General features: G+C 39.7%; 1 protein-coding gene across 1 annotated transcript in view; it reads left to right on the top strand.

Moving 5' to 3' along the window:
- The window catches only part of eif4enif1 (eukaryotic translation initiation factor 4E nuclear import factor 1), a 43,841-nt gene that overhangs the window by 2,437 nt on the left and 26,781 nt on the right, over nucleotides 1-14,623 (top strand). Inside the window, exons 3-6 of the mRNA XM_052032336.1 lie at nucleotides 3,146-3,219; nucleotides 4,736-4,869; nucleotides 13,302-13,591; nucleotides 14,292-14,493. Of these exons, the coding sequence (XP_051888296.1) occupies nucleotides 3,146-3,219; nucleotides 4,736-4,869; nucleotides 13,302-13,591; nucleotides 14,292-14,493 (700 nt within the window). The remainder of the gene's footprint in view (nucleotides 1-3,145; nucleotides 3,220-4,735; nucleotides 4,870-13,301; nucleotides 13,592-14,291; nucleotides 14,494-14,623) is intronic.

Raw genomic sequence — 14,623 nt, 5'->3', positions numbered from 1 at the left:
GAGTCACTCTTGTCTGTGTCTCCTCTTTACACTACGAACTCATTCTTCTCCTTCCACACTGCCAGCACAAGCCCCTGCTGCAAATTGCTTTTCAGGTACTTAAGCCGATGGTTTCAACCACATTTGAGGTTCTGCTATGCAGATCTGGAGTAGTACAGCTTTTTGTTTTTAAAAAAAAAATTTTGGTTTTAGGTCAATTACTTCAAAACCCCTCTATTTAAGTCATTCCTCCAGTGAGACCAGCTGTTCCCAAATTACTTGACAATCCATCAGATTTTTGAAGCCCTTTTACCCTTATGGATTTCAAACAGTCTTTCACTTTTTTCCCTTGTCCTGATTGCTGGCCTAATAAAGCTCTGCATTCTCTTCAAATGTTGAAATCCTTGGTTTGGTGCTTAGGATCAGCTATAAACTTCAGTACACATATATCAGCCTAAATATGCATGCCTTTATTTGTCAATTTGTTTTAACAACTCCAAATGTTTTTTATAAAAGCACCTGCTTGAATTATCTTTATCATTTTCTTACATAAGTTTATTCTTTGTTTGAAATGCAACACTTATTTTCACCACTGTCCTCTTGAAGTTGGGTTAATACTTTCAGTGTTTATTATAATTCAGTGTGCTAGTCTTAGTAGTAACAATTTTATACTTGCAATTGGGATCTGTTCACCACTTATTTCTCAAGTAACTTAATATTTGTGGTGCTCATATTTTGAATTTGCTGTTTTGAAATCCAACCTTTGTGCCACTTGATCAAACACCGTGCATGCATACACAGTAGGAACTTAATTAGCCAAAGCAAACCTATTGTTTAATCACAGTTCTTGAGTTTATTGAATAGAATCTACTCTTTATCATAAAAGCAGTGTCACCTTTCTTATTCACCCATGCTTTCCAAATGACAACTTTGTCTGAAAGAATGGTATACTTCACTGTCTGGTTATGAATAAATTGTCATATTAAACTGTAAAATGCAAATTGTGAACTTTATTAAATTACTTGCTGAATTCAGCAATTGATTTTCTCATGAACAATAACCTCATTTTGAAAATGCATCAATACCCAAATTCAGTATAGGTGAGAGTTTATTGAATTTGGCAAAAGTAAGCATATGGATACAAGATTTTCTTTCCCCACCCATTGACCTTATAGAATAGTCAGTAGATTGGATATATCCAAATAAATGCAAATTTCAGAATAAAAACAGGTCTACATTAGACTTTAAATCTTGTCTTCTTATCTGTGCTACTGGGCACTTAAGATTGGGAACCTAGACTAGGAGAGGGTGAAGCTCTGGCATGCATGGGTAGTCATTAAGAGCTGAGATCAAATTTTTCACTATTGCTGAAAAAATTGTAACTACCCCCCCATTTCATATTGTTGACTTAATAGTCTATAGCTTTTATGGTTAAGTTTCCACTTGCAAAATTTGGAAATGTAAACTTGTTTCTACCACACTTGCCATTGTAAGTATTCTGATTTGGACTTTGCCTCCAAACATAAACCTTCCCAGGCATTAGAAATGCTCTATTCTTCCATCTTGTATTTTCAAAAGTTTAATCAAATAATCCCCTAAACAATGGATTTACAACCCTAACTTCTGTGTTCTTTGTAATTTAACCCTAGAGTCTGATTGGCTGTCAGCTCAGTTCATGCACAGTGTGCACAGCACTGCTTGTTCAATGTTCTAAATGCAGTATAAACCAGCTGTTTGTTGATTTGTAGCCTAACTTCAACCACCCTGTTTCTATCTCTGGATACAAATGTCAAAATTCTATTAAACTTCTTCTGTACCTGTCTGACATTTTAATCATATTGACTGCAAAGTATCTGATGCTGTGCTGCTTATTTAGAAAGTAGTGATCTATCCTTTTGCAGTTTACAGATTTACCAAATCCATTTCCCCTTTTAAGCTTCTGCCCATACTGCTCAAGATGTCATTGGTCTTTATTCATGAGCAAATTTTGGGCAGACAAATATTGACAATACTTGTAGGATAGTGCAATCTTGAGACGCAGAATCCTATCCTTCCAATTTGGGTGCCTGTCTACTCTAGTTCTTTTGCAATAATCTCTTGCTGTTAGTAATTTCCTAGCCAGATCAATTTTTCCTTCAGTTCTGTGACTTTTAAGCCCCTCATAACAGAATATGGGCTAATTGTCTTCTAGAATGCCATAGAAATCAATCCCAAGGCATCCACAATCTCTAGTTATTTCATAACCCCCTTTTTTCAAAATCAGTTTTTGCAGGCTAAAGCCACCTGTGTAGCCTTGTGTGTTTCATGATTTGCTTTTGAAGTGCTGCATCGTTTGAAAAACTTATGAAGTTCCTTTTCTGTAGTCCAATAGATTAAGAATTGTTTTTACTGTACAGTCATCAACAAGGAAATTGCTGGTCTGCTCTGCTTGTACCAGGTGGTTAAATTTGACTTTTGGGGGGGTGGGAGAGAAACTTTTTTAAGACATTCAAATGCAAATCCAACTTTGGTTAAATTTAAGATGAGATTTGAAACAGCACAAATGTTAAATACCATTAAATATATTTTTTGATCTTGGCTACACTTTGACAATGCTGTTTTTTTTTAAACTAACCTCCCCCACCCTTGGAGGGGGAGGGTCACTGCTTCCAGTACTTGAAATTAATCCAAAGTTGCCACCATCGGTATGCCAAATGGAAGTTCATAGCTTGAGATGACATGACACATTTGTACTTTCCTGGCAGATTGAACACTACAAAGTTGGAGACAAGATCATAGAAATCCACAATCAAAATAACTTTGGTCCTCCAAATCTCCTATAACTGAAGCCCCCTGTCCCTTTTCAATTTTTGCCTCCATGCAAAACAAAATTGCACTGGATTCTGGGGTCAGGGTCATTACAAAGTTATTAAATACTCGCTGGTATTTTCATAGACTTTTCTTCCCAAATGGAAACCAATCTAACAAGACACATTTAATTTTGGCCAAGCAGTATATGCCTTTTTATAATGCTGAGTTATATACATACCCCAGTTGAACATTGAAATGTGGAACTAGCTTAGTAGCACTGCTGTATGCACACATTAAAAAGATGCAACATAAGTCTGTTAGTTTGCCAGAGTGTTTTAAGATGTGAGGTTTTTAACAGTCTTCCATTTTTGTCCAGGAAAAGCTGCTAGAAATCAAAGAGTACCCATATGCAAAGCAGAGACCAGCATGTCTTTTGGAAAAATATGACAGGTAAAGGCTTGCATCATTTTTGATTGAAATGAGTAGATTTTCAGTGAGAAACGAAGCTGTGAGGAAAGTCTTGTATTTTGGTCAACTTTTCAACAATTTTCACTTTCTGCAGAAAACAGGGTAAGTATTCAAGAATATTTTCCCCAGGGTAGAATGCAAAGTGCTAGAAGGCATAGGTTTAAGGTGAGAGGGGGAAAAATTTTTAAAGGAGATTAGCGAAGCAAGTTTTTCTTCCCTGGAGTATAGGAGGTTGAAGGGTGATGTTTTATACAAGTGTATAAAATTGAGGTAAGTAAATAAAGGTAGATGGTCAGCCTTTTTCCCAGGGTAGGGGAGCCTAAAACTAGAGGGCATAGGTTTAAGCTGAGAAGGGGGGAAAAGAGTTAAAGGGACCAGAGGGGTAACTCTCTGAGGGAGGTGGGTATATGGAAGGAGCTGCCAGGGGAAGCTGTAGGTACAGGTACAATCAGTGTTTCAAAAACATTTGGTAGGTACCTGGAACATACTGCCAGGGGAGTAGTAGAAAGCCAATAAGTTAGGCAACATTTGAGGCATTTGGACAAACACATGGACAGGCAGGGAATAGAAGGATAAGGACCACGTGCAGGCAGATGGGATTAGTTGGGTTAGCATCATAGTTGTCGCAGACATGGTGGGCCGAAGGGCCTGTTCCTGTGCTGTACTGTTCTACAATTCTAAGTTTGGATATCTGCATGCCAAACCTAGAGCAAACTTCTGCGTTTTTAAACCCGGGAACACCAACTTCACGGACAAATACCTCTTAAAAGAAAGGAAAGATGATAGCAAGCCAGTTAAGAATGTGAGGTTATTAAATGAGTTGGATTAGTGGGTGTGACAGACTATAATATGGAAAATATGAAATTATCCATTTTGGCAGGAAAAATAAGGCAGTATCTAAATAGCAAGAGTTTGCACAACTGGGAGATGAGGAAGGATCTGTGTCCTAGTGCAAAAGTTAGTACGTAGGTACAAGAAGGAAAACTAACAATGTCAGTGTTTCTATTGCGAGAGGAATTGGATAGAAAAATACATAGTTAGGTTTAGGTTCTGGGGATTACTGAGACCAAGTCTGGAGGACTGTGACTTAAGGAGGAACATTCAAATGTTGGAAGCAGTTCAGAGAAGGCCTTCTACAGCACTATTTGGAATAAGTTTATCTTGCAAGCCCGGGCAAGTTTTTCCACATCTTCTCTGGAGTTCAGACTAAGTGGGTACTTGACTGAAACAAGATCCTATGGGGAAATGGCAGGGTGGATGTGGTGAGGGTTTTTCGTTGTGGGATAATCTGCAACTTGGGGATTGCTGTTCAAAGCAGAAAAATACACCCTTAAGACCAGTTTTTTTTTTAAGGGCCCACAGTTTAAGGCTGCCAGCAGAATTGCAACAAAAAGCAATTTTACTTTGTTTTAATTTGTTCAGCATATTGCATATCAAGAAGTCTATCTTTAGTCAAGTTCCAATGAACTGAGTAATTTCTTGACTGGTATTTCTCTAGTGAAGGCATCTGGGATCCTGAAAAGTGGCATGCATCCTTGTATCCCAGTTCTGGCAGGAGTTCGCCACTGGATGGAACTAAGAGGGACTATGCTTCAGATTTGGAGAGAGCAGTTCTCAAGCGAAGAATTGCAGGTGAGCGTGGTGGAAAACAATGGGTTCATTTTATTTAAGTTGGTTTGTATTTTTTTTTACAGCTTGTTCCTTTTAGGCCAAATCTAACATCTTGAATAAATAGTTTGGCTGGCTGAATAATGAATCTTATTGATTAAGGATCAATATTACATGGGATGTACAGTGCAAAAAATGGACCATTTAGTCCAGCCAATGTTGTATGCTTTGAAGATAATTTTATCCTATAATTAGATTCTGGTTCCCAACACATAACTCGAATGGTAATATCAATTGTAACTAATTGGCCCATTTCACATGTCTTCAGAGTGTTAAACCTGGCAAGCATGGATCTTGGCATTCTGGTATTTTGTAAGATGAAGGATTATTGAGTTGGTAAAGATGGCATGTCAAACAAGTGAAAATATTTGAAGGGCTGTAATTAAGCTGATGATGATTCTAGCCATGAGCTCCTTTTCCTCGGTGGCTTCATGTTCTTCATTTTAAGATTGTGAGAAGCCTGAGGTTATGGATTTCCTGCTTTCCAGGACTCAAAGCAAATATCCCACCTGCCATTAAAACATTGGTGCTTATTGAGATGAGTTTAACGCATAACATTATTTTCAAGTATAACAATCAAAATATGGTCTTTAGAATTCAGCAGTGAAACTTCCTCAGTTTTTTTTCTAGCAGGCATATGGTTTTCTCAACAGAAATGGCAGCAAGGCTAACTCGGAATGAAGTTCAATCACATTGACGACAATCATAGTTGAGGAAGTCTTTCAAGTGTTGTTTCCAGCAGGTGTTGATTGCCTCTGTTCCTGGCTCAGTGGGATGGGCCTCTGGGTGTTGTGATCATTGGATTTTATACTGAAGCACCTATACTTAGGGCTGTACTCTCCATCCTCCATTGTTCTTTGTGTTCTGTTTTAAGCTGGCCCTCTGTCTTTGGGTTACTGGAAAGCGCTGTTTCTTTCCACATTGAGGGAAAAGTGGAACTTTCATTCTAGGAATACCTTGTGTTTGCAGTTAGTCAATTCCTCTACCTGTTAATCATTCTTATCATACTTTTTTTTCTGAAAGAAACCAAGACTCCATTCATGGGCCCAATGCTGATGGGGCAGCCTGTAAGCTGTGGACTCTATCTTCTGTAAGCTGGGAATTGATTAGATGAATTTTGAGATGCTGTCTGAAGAGTTAGCTTTGTGGGATCCTTCAGAACTTCCACATCTTTTGACAACCGAGGTCTCACCTCACACATCGGGGTGGGGGGGGAGCAGTGCAGGGGGAAAAGGATATTCCAGAGGACCTTGTTCTGTATTTGTGACCATCATCAAGAAAGGAGATGAGTTCAACTACCTACAGAGGGATCTCCCTGCTGTCTGCCACAAGAAAAGCCATTGCCAGAGTTTTACATTGGCTGCTGCCTTCCATTGGCCATAGAGCTGCTTCCTGAATCCTGTTTGAAACAACAGAGGCATGTAATCGTCACTAGTAGTAACTCCGAGGAAACAGCAGCAGCCTTTATTGATCCCTCGAGCCTTTGATTCCAGCAATGGGGTGGCAGTGTGGAACACACATCAAATCAATTGCCCACAGAAATATCTCCATCTTGTTCATTACAAAGCATGATAGTAACCAATGGGTCTACAACAATTTTTCTTGTGAAGACTGGTGTCAAACTAAACTCAGCAAGCTCCAAGCCATCAATGCTTTCCCAAAAGCATGTGAGGATGGGTTTTGCATTCAATATCCACAAAGCAAAGGGCATCTGCCAACCTGGCCTTGCTGCACCACACTGTCCTCTGACAGTACATTCATAGGAAGACACTGAAAAATGTTGACCTCTTCCTATATCTTAAGATGTAAAATATTTATTAGTCACATTCCTAAAATTTATCCAAGGTGTATAAATGATGTGGAATAATTTGACTTTTAGCTTGGTTCAGTTGGTTAAATTACTTGAGTAAAAATGACATGTATTTTAAAAATAAAGTCATCTGAGTGCATTGTTGTTGAGTACTGTCTTTAGGACATAGAATATCAGTCTGTCCAAAGTTATGGATTCCTGTGTTCAACATTGTAGTGATCATTCAGGCTTCAGCTGGGTATTTAGCTCAAATGTATGGTTTTAAAATGACTTCAAGGCTGCAAAGTGTTTCATGTTGTCATGTGTTCAGGGCAACCAATGACATAGAACTTATTTAATCCATGCATTTGTGGTCCCTTTTCTGCAACCAAAGAAATTCCACTCCCCTATTGTCTTACTGTGGCTTGCACTCCAAGTATTTATCCAGTTCTTAAAAGTCAACTTGGCTCTTCTTCAACAGTTCGACATGGTATTCTTTGTTCGAAAAAGCAGTGGGTTGCAGAGAGTGTTCTACTTGGGTAATAAATAGGCTGAGGCTAACTTTTTTTTTGTACAGAAGAATATTGGGTTGCCTCTGTTTGCTTGTGGTAAGGTCAGTTTCTGAAGCACTGAAGTAAGAGTCTCTGACCTAAAAAATTACTTTTGTTTCTTTTCACAAATGCTGCCTGACCTAACTGCAGCATTTTCCACTTTTTTTTTTGTTTGAGTGCTATTTTCTCCATCCTCATAACAATGGGATGCTTGACTGCATTCAGTTCTGAATTAAATATTGTTAAATTCAGCAAAACTATAATTTGTCCTCTTGGGTTACCAGAGTTGCATAATGTCTTTGGCTATCTGGAAAGGACTTCAAAGCAATTTTTTTTTTTACTTAAACACTTTGGTTTTTAAAGCATCCTTGAATCATTAGTATGCTAGTGTCTTGTTTTAATTTCCTAAATCTTTGGTAGACCCTTGAAGATCAAATGAAGACTTTTTTTCTGCTCCAGTTAAATGCAGACAGTGAGGATTTTTTGAAGTTTTGAAAACCTTGAACTCTTTTTGTCCTCTTGCTAATAGTATCTGGTTTAGGAGTTTGTGGTGTGCCCTTTAAAGCCAACTGAGTATCATTTCTCCCTCAGAAGAAATGTTGACAGAAGAACACAGATTGGGTTCCTTGTCCTGCTGGGGATCTGGCAGAGATGGTGTTGGTGGTATTTTTCCAGTAAATTGGGATGTCTGCAAGTCATCCAGGTCTAGGTGTAAGGAAAAGTTTCATTATTGTCCAGTTGACAATCTATTTTGTGCTAATCACAGCTTTTGAGCACCAAAATGAGCCCTTTGCCCAATCTCATCCATGCTGACCATTGTCTAACAATGCTAATCCCATCTGCCTACTTCAGACCAATATATATTTCTCCTTTCCTATCCAAGTACCCATCTAAATGCCTTTTTAAACATGTGTAATTGTATCTGCCTCCTGGCAGCTTGTTCCATATAATCGCCACCCTCTGTGGTGGGCAGGGTAGGGGGGATCTTGCCCCTCAGTTCCTCTAAATTTCTCTCGTCTCATTTTAAACCTATGCCTTCTAGTTTAGTCTTTTTCCTAGTAGTGAAGTCTATCTACCCAATCATTTTATTAATCTCTACAAGATCATCCCTCGGCTACCTATATTTCAGTGAGAATAATCCAATCTCTCCTTTAATTACAGCTCTCCATTCCAGGCAACATCCTGGTGAATCTCTTATGCACTCTCAATTGGTACTACATCCTGTAGTGTGGCAACAGAACAGGACAATACTCCAAATACTGTCTAATCAATATTTTGTACAACTGCAACGTAACATTCTAACTCTATTCTCAATGCCTCTGCCTATGAAGGCAAGCATACTGAATGCCTTTCTTGTTACCTTGACCACTTGTGTCACCACTTTCAGGGAACTATGGGCTAGTACCCCCAAAGTCTTTGTACATCAAGGATTTGAAGGTCCCTGCCATTTATACTCTGTCCTACCAGAATTTGACCTCCCAAAGTGCATTGTCTATCATCTGAATTAAATTCCATCTACCACTGCTTTGCCCAACTTTCCAGCTAAGCTGTGTTCCTCTGTATCCTTGTACAACCTTCCCCCTCTACAATGCCACCAATTTTCATGTCAGCTGAGTTGTGAATCGGGTATTGTACCTTCTCATCCAAGTCAGTTATGTACTGATCCCTGCAGTATACCATTGGTTACAAACATCTCATCAGGAAAAACTACCCTCTGCCAACAATCACTCCAGCCAACTTCTGATCTTGATTGATTTTTGGCAAATATCAAATCACTTGTGGCAAGGCTGGACCAAATTTTCTGTAGAATGGAGTTGAGATGGGCAGAGATGATTGAAGAGGTCTTGAGTTTGCCCTGTGGTTGCTGACTATCTGTTTCCTGATTGTTGGCTGTGCTTAACTCTGAGGTGGGGCCTTGAGTGTTTGATGAACCCATGAATAGTGGGCTGTCAGCAAGTTGCTCAGTCTCCTGGCCTCTTTCTGCACACAACTGCTCTTAGCAGATAAGGCAGGGAGCAACAGTTAATGTTTCTGCATGACTTAAATTCTCATCTGAAAGATTGTTAACGTGAAACATTAAGGTTTCTCTCTAGCAATGCTGTGTAAGCTGCTATTTCCAGCATTTGATGAAACTACTGACACTTAAACACCATCTGCTTTTTTTTTTACCTTCATGGGAAGAATTAGATTTTTTTTGCCAAGTCCAGGCTAATGTACTTGATCCTGTGAAAAGGCCCAGCAAACCAAATTCAGTTGAGTGATTAAGGATGTACCACAATGTAAACCCATATTCTATACAATTGCTTAATGGTTGCTGTTATAATTTATAAGTATCTCGTCTCAATTCATCCACTCTTTCCCTGAGCTATTTCCTTCTTGTTTTCCATGTCCTTGTAAACTGTTTTGGTTGTCATTGTTAAGCCATGCATTTGTACAAGTGTGCATTGAAACGAGGTTGTAGGTGTTGTATCTCTTTTCCTTCTATTCAGTCATGAAGGTGATGAATTGGCAATGGCGAATGCTTAAGGAACATGTAGGAACTTCAACAGTTTAAAATTTTCATTCAGGCACAATATTACAGTGGAACAGAAAATTCGTAGTATTGGATCAAAAGAAGTTGTAGGAAGCCTGAAGTTTAGGAACAGTTTAGAATCACCGCCCATCACCCCCCCCCCCCCCCCCCCCCCCGCAAAAGTGATCTCAAGATTGAGGGGGTAAAATGGAGCAGACTTGCAAAGAATTTAAGCAGACAATAAAAGTCAAATAGCAGTTCATAATGGGAAACAAAATGAGCAATTAAATAGTGGTTTTTGTCTCCATGTGAGAAGATGTCTGCCAAAAAAATGTATGGTAAACAAGTCAAATGAAAATTAGCAATGGTTCCTGCAAATTAAAAGGTGGGAAATATAGCCTCACTTTATATGTGTCTGGTTACTGCGGGCTGTTACACTAGTGCCAGGTGATGAGGAAAATGCTCAAGTATTGTAAATGTGATAACAGTTAATGAGATCAGAAGTCAACATTGTTTTGTGAAAGGAATTGTTTGACAACCCTCAGACTTGAAGATGTAACTGGTAGAACAGATAAGGGAGGATTCGTGGAAGTGATATTTTTTTTGCATGTCAGAATCGTAATCATACAGCATGGAAGCAGGGCCCTTTGGCCTGACTTGTCCATGCTGACTGATGCTTATTTTTGCTAATTCCACTTTCCTGCATTTGGCCTGTATCCCCCTCTTCATCTATCCATGTACCTGTTCAAATGCTGCTTAAACTGTCTCTATCATGTTCTGGCAGCTTGTTCCATTTCCCCACCATCTGTGGTGGGGGGAGGAGGGGAAAATTGCCCCTCATATCGCCTTTAAATATTTCCCCTCTCACTTTAAACCTATGTCCTCTAGTTTTAAGCTGCCTTACCCTTGGAAAAAGACTACCTACCCTATCTGTGCCCCTCATAATTTTATGAACCCCTCTTCCTCTTGCAATGTTGTGAGAATGATCTCATCCCATCAAATCTCCTAATATCACATCTCCATTCCAGACAACACCCTGGTGAATCTCTTCTGCACTCTTGAGCTCTACCACTTCCTTTTTATAGTGTGGTAATCAAAATGACACAATAGTCCAAGCATGACCTAACCAGTGTTTTGTACAACTGCAATGTGATATCTCTACTCTTGTACTCAATACCCCACCTGAAGGCAAGCATGCTGAATGCCTTCACTACCCTATCTGTGTGTGTCACCATTCTTGGAGTTATGAGCTGGCACCCCAAGATTCCTCTGTACATTAAGGCACCCGCCAATTACTGTGAATGTCTGGCCGGTATTAGATGACCCAAAGTGCATTAACTTGCTGTTGTCTGGATTAAATTCCATCTGCCACCACTCCGTGTAACTTTGCGGTGGATTAATTTCCCTCTATCCCTAGGCAACCATTCTGGCTTTCTACAATTCCACTATTCATCAGCAAACTTTCTTATCAGGCCATGGACATTCTCATGCAAGTCACCTGTGTAAATGACAGACAAAGGTCCAGCATCAATCCCAGTGGTACACTACTGGTTACAGATTTCCAGTCACAAAAACAACCCTCCACCTCGATCTTCAACCTCACTATCTCCCAAGCCAATTTTTGGATCCCGTTTGCCCAAACACCTTGGATCCCTAACTTTCTGGACCAACCTACTGTGTGGGTCCTTGTCATAAGCCTTGCTAAAGTCCATGTATACCATGTTTACTGCCTTCAATTTTCTTTGTAACATCAAAAATAATAAAAGACTTGAAGCAGGATTTTCCATGTACAAAATCCTCCTGACTCCACCCCCCTCTTTTTCTTCCTCACCCACTGAAATCAGTCCCTGCCTTTCCAAGTGATCATAAATCCTGTCCTTAAAGATCTTTTTCCCCCAATAGTTTCTGTACCACTTGTCTAAAGATCATTGGCCTGCAGTTTCTGGCTTATCCCTATCCATACTGCCCTCCTTGAATAAGAATCAACATTAGCTGCAGTCTTCTGGTACCTGACCTGTGGCTAATGATTCATAAAAATCTCCATTGGCCCCATAGCAATCTCATCCCTTGCTTCTCGTAACACCTTAGGATAGATATCATCAGGCCCTGGGTTTTGTCCACCTTAATGTGTCAATATCTCAAGACTTCCTCTATCCTGAGGCATGTGTTCTTAAACTGTCAGTGTACCCCTCCCCTAACTCTCCATCTCCCTGGTCCTTCAAGCACCACACCATACAAAGACTTCCCTTTTGGCCCCCTGAGGAACTCTCACTTCTAATATATTTGAAAAGTTCTCTGAAGTCCCATACAATGAATTGGTGTGCAAAATTGTAAATGGAATTGGGATTATGTACTGGCATAGACTGAAAGTCGGTATGTAAAATGAGAAACATCAGGGTGGCAGACGGTAAGTAATGGATTGATGCTTCAGCCCCAACTATTCATGACATGTCAATGATTTTTTTGAGGGAACTATACACTTAAGTTTGCCGGGGATGTGAAACTGGGTGGGGTTATGAGGAGGGTGCAAAATGTTGTCAAGGGGTTTTGGACAAGTTTGAATGAGTGGACAGATGGATGGTAGATATGGCTTTATGGTGGATAAATGAAGTTACCAACTTTGGTAAGGGGAAAACGGGCTGAATATTAAATGGTAATTAGGAAACTATGTAGCAAGTGACCCGAGTGTCCTTGTATGAGTTACTGAAAGCAAGTGCTGCAAGCAGTTAAGAGATCTTGCATTGGCTTTCACTTTGTTTTCAGTACAGAAGCAAGAATGTATTATACAAAACTAAGACCTACAGAATTGTGTAGTTTTGGTCTCTTTACCGAGGAAAAGATGTACTTGGATTCACTATACTTGTTCTTGGGATGACAGGATTGTATATGAGGGGTCAATTAGGCATGTATTCTCTAGTTTAAAGGATGAGGCTGGCTTATTGAAACTTAGCAAATTCCAGCAGAGCTTGGTGAGTTGGATGCAGGGAAAACATTTCCTTCTGAATGGCAGAAGATCTAAAACAAGGGATTGCAGTCTTGAATGGGTTAAAACCTTTAGGACTGAAATGAGAGCATTCTTCACCCAGAGCAGTTGAGCTATGAAATTCTGTCAAGGCTTTGGCAGCTAAATTATTGAATATATTTGAGGAGAATGGATTTCTAGACAAGGCATCAAGAAAAAGTGGATCGGCCAGAGTGTATTAAATGGCAGGATAGACTCTAAGGACCCAATGGCTGACTTGCAATTGGAACCGGGATATAAAAATACAAATTCATTCATTACACTTAATAGATATGTTGGTAGTTGAGTTATCTTCAGTAGCTTGACTGCAAGTGAGAGACATGGGTCCTGATTTTGTTTGACATTGAGTTAAGTTCAAGCATTAAATGGCCTTTCGTTTTTAACTAAGTAGTCCCATATCTGGTGTTTATGACATGGAATGTCGGTAATTTGATCTAAATCTGGAACTTGGTGGAAGCTGCACCCTAATGTCTACCTTTTGACCATGCAAGTACATTGATCAAATATCTGTCCTTGTTCTAGATCCACGAGAGAGAATAAAGGAAGAAGATATTGATGTTGTACTCAGTCCTCAACGCCGAAGCTTTGGCGGTGGCTGTCATGTGACCAATACATCAAATAGTCGACGATCTGGAAGCCCATTGGAAAATAAAGAGAATGAAAATATTCGCGGGTTGGGTTGCCAGCGGAGAATTGGAAGTGGGCGCATAATAACATCAAGAACCTTTGATCGGGATGGCAGAGACAAAGACTTGCGTGACAGAGATGCTAGAGAAGGAAGGGAACGAGACTACAAGGAGAAGCGTTTTAGGGTTAGATTTGCTCTGGATTCTACATGTACATAATCATGACTTTGGTGGGGGGGGGGAGGTGGAAATTGACCACCAGATAAGTGTGACTTGAGACCATTGGTCCTAAAATCCAGTTGGCTACACTTGAAGCAGAGTAGTTTGGAGGGGACATGTGGCCACTGGATTGGAATGTTGAATGTAATCCATTGGTAAAAGTGGGGGGGGGTGGAGAACTAACTGTTATGTCCTTGCTAAGAATTAACTTGATCAATGTTATGCTGAAGGGTTAATTGGCAGTATTCTTTTCCTTAAAGGCAGTTGATAGTAGCACTTGACAGCATCATTGTCTTGGGCTACTTGTGGCACTATTAAGCTTGATCACATTGTGTTATATTTTTCTGTTAGCAACCATATGACTGCTTTTTACAAGTAGTAAATATGAGTGTGTTGAGCAATTAAGATCTTGGTATCCCCCCCCCATTCATTCAGGGGAATTGTTTGTGCCATGACTTGAAAGGAATTTGTCAAGTTGATCTTTTGATTCAAAGATTGTAACTTCATTCAAACTTCCAAACAAATTGTATTAATGATAACTATAATATCAGGTAGTGCAGTCTTAAATCTTGAATATAGGATCTAGGAATATTCCTTAATCTGCTAAGCACACCACTTGGGTGGGAAACTAGTTGATTCTTAGTCTTATTGTCTCCCTTTTCTGCAGAGGGAGTTTGGCGATGGCAAACGTATTTTTAGTGAGCGAAGGCGATGTGATTCTTACACTGAAGAGGAGCCAGAATGGTTCTCCGCTGGCCCCACTAGTCAGTCAGAAACAATAGAGCTGACTGGCTTTGATGATAAAGTACTATTGGAGGATCCGAGACGGGCAAAGAGGTGGAGGAAGCGATCGGAAACCCTTAAAGAAGGCAAGTTTTGATCTTCTTGAAAATACTTGTGTGATTAGCACAGTATGTTAAACACAGTTTCATATTTTGAATTCTGTTTAGCATTCTATAAATGTCCCTGCTCAAATTCCTCTTATGTAGACTTGTTTGA

Source organism: Pristis pectinata, chromosome 17 (assembly GCF_009764475.1).
Source record: "Pristis pectinata isolate sPriPec2 chromosome 17, sPriPec2.1.pri, whole genome shotgun sequence".
NCBI classification, from domain to species: domain Eukaryota; kingdom Metazoa; phylum Chordata; class Chondrichthyes; order Rhinopristiformes; family Pristidae; genus Pristis; species Pristis pectinata.
This window is presented reverse-complemented; position numbering and strand designations above follow the sequence as displayed.